The following is an 8,641-nucleotide window of genomic DNA, read 5'->3' on the forward strand; positions in this document are numbered from 1 at the left end:
AGTCAGCCATGCTGCCCCTTTTATCCCCCTCCAGGTGACCCAAGGGGCCAATCAGGGGACATGAGGGGTGAGTCTCTGGGGCGATTGGTGAGGAAAGGGAATCCCAAGTCCTCCAATCATCTTTTGCCCTTTCAAAACCCCTGGGCTAGGTCACTGCCAGCCAGCCCATCACATAGGGTAACTTATAACAATTTATCAACAATCTGAAAACTCTAGAGCAGTGATTCTTCACCAGGGTGTTGTGCCACAATACTAGGTGTGCAAAGATTCATAAGATCAACTCTGAGATTTCAAATAGGAGTCCATAGTGTCAAAATCATTCTGACCTCTTTTGGGCTTTCTGAGTTCCTTGTGGCAGAAGAATTGCCCTGTTACTTTTCTGTAGTCAAGAAATGAATGAAGACTAACAGCTGGCATTTTTCAAGGGGTGCCTTGACTTTCCTGGGGGCAGGGGGGGAAGTGACTTGAGTCTAAAAAAGTTGAAAACCACTTCTCTAGGGTCTGCAGATTAGCTGAGGAATATTCAAAAGATAGAGCACCCAAGCTTTTGCTTTCATGACAGTTTTCACATACAAAAGTAGGAAGTGATCTTTGATGTCATGGGGTCAGCTTGGTTTCCTGAGATGCAGAAGGTCTTCTGGTTTGGTTTTATAATATGCACAATCATGGTGCCGATCAACTGAGCCTTTAATAGCATCTGTTAAGAAACTGGGCAATTTTGTGGACTAATCGCTTAAGAATTAGAATTTTAGTAACCAAGGTTGTCATTTTCTTAACAGAAGTAGCCTTTTGTTCTGAACTTACCTGGAAATCTTGGTAGTCCTGTATGGTATGTTCCCTCCACTTACCATAGATCTAATAAGGTATGTGGGAGCTAAGCAAAGAAGTAAATACCACTGCCAGAAACCAATGCTTGATTCCAGCGTGTTTGTATTTTCACTCTTAAAGTTTTGCTCAGTCAAAATTACTTTACCAAACCACACCTGCTATCATCTGCTCTGAGTGCTAACACTGAGCTCAAGACCTAAAGATGTGTTGACACAAAAAGGCTGTGTCTCCCAAAGAAGAATAAGAGGCACATACATGCCTCATTAATGAATAAGCTTACATTTCAGGAGAGCAGCAGCAGCATTTTTCTATTTTGCATCCTTAGCCTACACTAAGCAGATCTGTACATTATAGCCTCACTTTCAGTTTCTCTGTACATTCATTATTAGCCTTATTTCATGTTCTATTTTCCACTATAATTCTCCATGGTTTCTTCTTTCCTCCTGTTCCAACAACTACTTCCAATCTTCCTTTGGCAATACTGGTAATATATGTTCTCCATGCCAGCCCGAGAGTGCTTTGTCATCATGAGCTTGATTACCATTTGATAAATTTCACAAAGCCAAGATATATAAAGTGTCATCCAGTTTAAACACTTTAAATTTCTCATTGGGCGAAAAAATATGCATCTTCTATTCCACCTATTGTCAGTTATACAACATTTCAAACTTCTCTTATAATTCTATTTCCATTGAATTGAGAACAGTCCTTGTTTAGTAGCCTATCCGACTGTACTGAAACAGGCACCATTTCATGCTCTAACTTGAATGCAGGGAGGAGAAATGGCCAATAAGTAAAGCTAACGCTGCTCAAGACTGTAAAGAAAATTCTGTCACTCACTCCTAAAAGGCAAGTTTAAGTTTCTTCAAGTTTAAGTTTCTTCTTATTAAAACTAAAAAGTTAAAAAGTATAAATCCTGCCAGAACCACCATCTTGTTGTTAAGGTTTGATGTCAATAGGATCATATCAATCTGGGCCTATGTTACCCACGCTGAATAAACTGTAACATCACCCTTATGACTGCCACCTGGAAACTTCCATAGCTGAAATACTTCCTGTGTCAGGTTTTAACCCAAGACCCATTTTAACAACGTAGCTCAGCAAGTTAAAATATCAGCAGATATATTTATATTCACTACTTCTTAATCCAGGGTAATTCTACAATTGCCTAAAATCTGCAGCCAAATTTAGGGTTTGTGGGGAGGGACAGGGAAGAACGTGCAAGATTAAAGGAACTGCAGCACAGCCCACTTCTGCTGTGAATTCGGTAGGGCCCTATCCATGCAAATTAAGGACAGTTCAATTTGGTTCTCTTTTTATACATGATCTTCAAGTCACAAACTAAGGTATTTTAAATATATGTTAATTATGTTCTATCTTTCCAATTTATGATCCTGCAGTTACATTTAGACATCTTTATTTTATTCTATATTCCAAAATAAAGAAATAAAACATTTAATATTTCTTGTTTTGAGACTAAATATTAATAACATTAATATAATTAATAACTGTTCCTGCTTTGAGCAGAGGGTTGGACTAGATGACCTCCTGAGGTCCCTTCCAACCCTAATTTTTTACCATTCAATGACCATCATACAGTCATTGCCTCCATGTGGGTCCATAACTGGGGGCTTCTGGTAACTGCTAGCACCTGCCCCCATCACCACTCAGCTATCATCACAGGACTCACTGTTGAAGTAAGATGTCCTGTCTTCTTGTAAAGTGGGAATGCTATTGCACATCAACAACCACACCATTCTTTGGGAAGGAAACTTGAATCCAATGGCAAGAAAAACCTAGATGACTAGAGGTTTCTATTCCATGCAGCTTTCATCTGCTTTTTCAGCCATGGTGATATATTCTTTCTTCATATGCCTGCGCCTCTGTGGAGGACTTTTATTTTTGGATTGCTATCATTCTGGAAATCTCGCTCTTGACCTTGCCACCATGGATGACCCTATCAGGAGTACAAAACTCCAGACAGCCTCACTCTTGAGGTTCTTGGTAGTGTAGAAGCCTCTCCGCTATGTCAAGGGTGCAATCCTTGGGAGGACATGTACACAGACATGCACACACTGATTTGAGTGGGCTGGACTCAGATAAAAAAAGGAAAATTAGTTAAAGTTGATACCAATCCCACCAGCCTGACAAAGGAAAGAAAACATGCTTCTTAGCAATACTTACTCCTGTCTTTGAATATGCCAGTCAGTACTAGCAGTTATGCATGCAGACACCTACATGATTCACAAGGTAAATACAGTGGCTTTAAATAGAAATCCAGAGTATCAAAAGTGTTCTGACCCACTGTGGTCTTACTGGGCATCTATCCACATGCTCTGGTATGGAGGGGGCGCACTTTAATTAGAGGGGCTCTGAGAGCCGCTCTAATTAAGTTTCTGCAGCATCATGTGTATTCAGTGTCTGGCACAAAAAATTGTGGTGGGGGCGCTTTAAAGCTCAGTTGATGAGCTTTACTTAAAGCATCCATGTCACCATTTTGAAATACAGGGACAACAAATACACATTAGCATGCATTGGAGCAGCAATCCATCACGTGTAGAGATGCCCTCTGAGTTCTTTGCGACAAAATAATTGCTTTATTATTTTTCTGTAGTCAAAAAATGGGTGAAAGATAGAACTGGCATTTTCTGAAGGGTACCTTGTGTCTCACAAGGTTGAGAACCACTGGAATAAGTATATCTTTGAAATGGTAAAATACACTGATCTGAATCCAGCAGTCTAAATACTTATAATATACCATGTCAGCATTCTTTAAATACATGCAGACTATTTAGATTAACCTGACAATGTTCCCTATTTATGAGGTAATAAATCATATCATGAGCTAAATAAGCCTATTAGATAATAATATAGGAAAATAACTTTGAGGCCAAAAGTCAGTGACTTCATAAGAATGATACAACTATTATTAACAGGAAACACCTTCAATGCAATGACTGTGATGAAACTTGCCTCTTATTCTCTCACTCCAGACTTCTGGTTGATCCCAATATGTTCCTTGAAAATAAAATCCAACGCAAAAACTGGTTATTATCTTTGGAATTCATATTTTTATCTATCTAAAACAAACAAGCTGAAGTGAGCATGGGCTCACAAAAGCTTATGCTATAAATCTCTGATTTAGATAATCTATAAAGTGCAACTTAACCCTGCCTTCAACCTCTGCTTCTACATCCTTCCCAAAACTTCTTTTCACTCAACCTCCACCCCCTGATGCTACATGGCTACTGGACACAGCTCCGTCACTTAAAGACATTCCTTTTTAAGTTAATTATATTTAACATTAGAGGTTGAGTGTGGTAACTTGATGGGGAGAGGATAAGAAACTGAAATTAGCATATTTGTTGTGAGAATATTGCTGGAAAGCAGAGTTCAGAGAAACATTAGCTAACTGGAGTAAATGAGTTGAAAGAGAAGGATTTGACTACTACCCCTCACAGGACATAGTGCATGCTGCTACAGGAAAAAAACCCAGTCTTTATACCAAGCCGGAAAAGTACAGAGCCAGTTGTCAAATGAACCCACCTTCTGATGGAGGTAGATGAACCTGAATATTCTTCATAAACCAAGAGACAGGAGGACATAGTCATGAGATGAAGAGTGGCTGTAGTGTAGGAGATGTGATTCTTCCAAAGAGAGATAACTGGGCTTGTGTTGACTGTAATGTCATTCCTGTGTTCTAACCATCCAAAACAATTCCATTCCCATGTAGTGCACTCTTTACAAATTGTGAGCTACAGCAGGAGCTTAACTGGTTACATATTTATATATTGTCTGATTATTCATTTTCAAAAAAGACCAAACAGTGAAACGTCATTGAGATATGAACAAGTTAGTGTATATCCCTTTTATTATGTACAATAGGGTACACATCATATTTATCCAGATTACTTTTGAACGAGTTCACTTAATAAAATATATTAAAACAAATCTTTCAATAGAACCTTTATCCTGCTTTTTCAGAAGTTAACAGAGAACTTATAGGAAATGCACACTTTCAGCCTTGCATTGATCTCTGTATGTTTAGCCATGAGGAGTCCTATTGGCATCTTCAGGTCTATTCTGAGGTAGCTGCAATGGTTTTTTGGAACTTGCTTTGTATCCAAACTCGCTGCATTTTCACCTTTTTCTTCCTGTTGATTTGTAATCATTGATCAACTAGATTCTGCACTTCAGCTAGTCCAGCTAGGGTGAACATATTGTGTACTTCACCTGTTTCCCCAAAATGAAGAATTACTCCAGTTACAGCATGCTAAACTGATATAGATATTGCTGTCTACCAACTGAATAGCATATAGCTTGTTACAGAAAGAACAAAGCTCTGTCTGCTAGCCCAGCATAGGTACTGCCCCCAAGAAAGCTTTTGCCAAAAGAGCATATTGTCATAACACCTAATTAATTATAGTATAGAATCTCATGCCTGTGGTCCAAAGTACATCAGCCAAAGTAAAGTTCTATGTAAAACCAGCTTTATTTATGATTCTCTGCAGGTGTTACTTTTGCCAATGGTAATCTCTCTTCTCAGCTTCAGATTAATGATGCTGGGAGTGTCAAAAACCCAGAGGGTGCCTGGCACATTAGGGATCTGCTCTATGGCCTGTAACTCTCCTCACCTTCCCAGTCTTGTATTACAAAGATATTGGGCAAGACTCTGAACTGCAGACAATGCAGGTCAGGAGGTCATAAGTGGCACAAAGTCCAGCAGATCCTGGTCTTCTGTGTGCAGAGTCAGGTTCCTGTTCCAGATTACAGTGTCAGTCAACAACCCTCCCTATGGAGAAGGAGTGTGCAAAAGCCATAGAATCATAGAAAGTTAGGGTTGGAAGGGACCTCAGGAGGTCATCCAGTTCAACCCCCGGCTCAAAGCAGGACCATCCCCAACCAGATCATCCCAGCCAAAGCTTGGTCTAGCTGGATTTTGAAAACCTCAAAGGATGGAGCTTCCACCACCTCTCTGGATAACTGGTTCTAGTGTTTTACAACCTTCCTAGTGAGCAAATTCTTCCTAATATCTAACCTAAACTTCCCTTGCTGCAACTTGAGACCATTGCTCCTTGTTCTGTCATCTGCCACCACTGAGAACAGTTTAGCTCTATCCTCTTTCTAACCCCGCTTCGGGTAGTTGAAGGCTGATATCAAGTCCCCTCTCCATCGCCTCTTCTCTAGACTAAATAAGCCCAGGTCCCTCAGTCTTTCCTCATAAGTCATGTCCTCTAGCCCCCTTCCTATTTTTCTCCCCCTCCACTGGACTCTCTCCAATTTGTCCACATTCTTTCTGTAGTGGGGGGCCCAAAATTGAACACAGTACTCCAGAAGTGGCCCCACCAGTGCTAAATAGAGGGGAATAATCACTTCCCTTGACCCACAGGCAACAACCCTAACAATGCAGCCCAGTATGCCATTAGCCTTCTTGGCAACAAGGGCACGCTGCTGACTCATATTAAGCTTATTGCCCACTGTAACCCCCAGGTCTTTTTCTACAGAGCTGCTGCCCAGGCAGTCAGCCCCCAGCCTGTACTGGTGCATGGGATTGTTCCATCCCAAGTGCAGGACTTTGCACTTGTCCTTGTTGACCCTCATGAGATTTCTTTGGGCCCAATTCTCCAATTTGTCTAGGTCACTCTGAATCCGTACCCTACCCTCCAGTGCATCGACTACTTCCCCCAGCTTGGTGACACTGGCAAACTTGCTGAGGGTGCACTATGCCATCTTCTAGGCTGTTAATGAAGACATTGAACAAGGCCAACCCCTGGGGCACTCCACTTGACACCAGCTGCCAACTAGACACTGAGCCATTTATTAGTACCCCCTGAGCCCAATGCTCCAGCCAGTTTTCTAACCATTTTACAGTCCATTCATATAGCCCATACTTCCTTAGCTTCCCTGCAAGAATGTTGTGGGAGACTGTATCAAAAGCATTGCTAAAACCAAGGTACACCACATCCACAGAGTTAGTTTTCTCATCATAGAAAGCAATCAGGTTGGTCAGGCATGACTTGCCCCTGGTGAATCCATTCTGACTGTTCCTAAGCACAATTTTTTCCTCCAAGTGCATCTGCAATTAGGAATTTGGCAGAACAGAGGTGACACTTCTAGAGCCAGATGCAGCAGCTCTGTAATCAAAAGCCAACTTCAGTGCAAAACATAGCATTGGTACCTGCACTGCAGCCCATCATCTGGCTCAGTGCTTAAACCAGAAACAAAAATAGCTATTTCAAGCATAACCTTGACAGAGGAAAACATCTTAAAGACTGGGGCTTATTGTGAATCCTACAGAGGTATTGAAACAAGGACAATTCCAGTAACAACTGCAGGTCTTTTTCTAGCTACAGATTCCCAGACTCAAGAACACCTATGGAAGCGGGGAACCCCACATTGTTGTTTCACTCGGCCCTGTTCCATGGGTACCCTTAAGAGGGAGGTGCTGGTCATCAATCAGCTTGTCCTGTCTATGCTCTTGAACCAGCTCAACACCGTGCCTGTACTATTGAGCATTCTGGTCATTCTTCAAAGATGGGTGCTGGGGTTCCTTTCGCCAGGACTGCATTGGATCTCTGCAGGCATCCTGTGACACCCTTTGTGAGAAGTAGGGGCAGGGCCTAGTTTGCATCTCCAGCCAAGTGCACACCTTTTGTCTCTAGACTCTAGAGACTCCTTTGCAGTGCCAGCTGTTAGGCAGCATGGTGCTCAATAGGGCATGCCTTCCTATGTTGCCTCCAAGGGTTCTGATATTAATGGCAGCTCTTCTACCTAAGGTCTCCCCATACAAGACCTCAGCAAGCTGCCAGACATCTACCATGACTTCCTCAGGACCTGGAGGCGAGTCTCCTCATCCATATCCACAGATACAGGCATCTAGGGTACAAACCTCCTTACTGAACCCCTGCTGAAAAACCAGCATCTGGTGGTACCAGTGATGGAGGTGTCCTGGGTGTGCTGGCGATGGTCCTGGCTAACATCACTTATATTAGGACCTCCTGGGCTTTGTCAGGCAGGGATGAGCCAGTGTAGAGTTGTTCACACTGCACATGACCTGCCACTTACTCTAGGATGCCAAGACTACCCAGCTGTCAACATTCCTTGCCTATAACGAACAAGTCCTGTGGAAGGGTAGTTTCTGTCCACCCATACCCCCCCAGTCCTTCAGAGCTTGTTGTGGGGTCTCTGCCTTGACAGACCTCCCAACACTCGCAACTGCACCACCTCAGTAGGCTGGGGGACATCAAACCAATGCAATTCTGGACAGTCCATTGCTGTCAACTCTACGTACTTAAGCTCCCTACCATTCACCATCCTGCCCTTGCATCTCACCCAGACACCAAATGTCAGGACACCTTCACTGAGGGCAAGGGTCCCCAGAGGATCAACTTGTATTTCTTCTCAATCCTATGAGCCATGGGAATCTAGGCTGGCTGCTCCTACACAGAGTCATCAGCATGGGCATGTAGCTGGTGCACTTTAGAGTCCCCTAACACTTGACCTTTCTGTAGTTAAAAGGAGACCATTGTGCATGCCTAGCTTGACTGTGCCAGGTTGCACAGCCCCTCTACAGCCTCAAGAGCCTGTTATTGAGGATTTGGCCACACTTTTCCCTACGCCTTTTATTTTATGCACATCTACACACTCCTTAGATAAGTTCAAAGGGCAGTCGGTACTAGTCAGCATTTTCTGATTGGTATCCTCTCAAATCATTTTCTGATCGGTAAACACCTCCTTCATTATTAGTTTTCATCCTCTGTCCCAAGAATTTAGTTTTATACAGTTAGCTGCTTCCCCCTAATCCTTGAGGGGT

The 8,641-nt window shown here is 42.5% G+C and overlaps 1 protein-coding gene across 1 annotated transcript in view; it reads right to left on the reverse strand.

Annotated features, from left to right (window-relative positions):
- Nucleotides 1–4,906: 4,906 nt before the first annotated feature.
- METTL8 (methyltransferase like 8) overlaps nt 4,907–8,641 on the reverse strand; it is a 46,193-nt gene continuing 42,458 nt past the window's right edge. Inside the window, 1 exon segment of the mRNA XM_025200511.1 lies at nt 4,907–5,061. Within this exon segment, the coding sequence (XP_025056296.1) occupies nt 4,907–5,061 (155 nt within the window).

Source organism: Alligator sinensis, unplaced genomic scaffold (assembly GCF_000455745.1).
Source record: "Alligator sinensis unplaced genomic scaffold, ASM45574v1 scaffold321_1, whole genome shotgun sequence".
NCBI lineage: Eukaryota > Metazoa > Chordata > Crocodylia > Alligatoridae > Alligator > Alligator sinensis.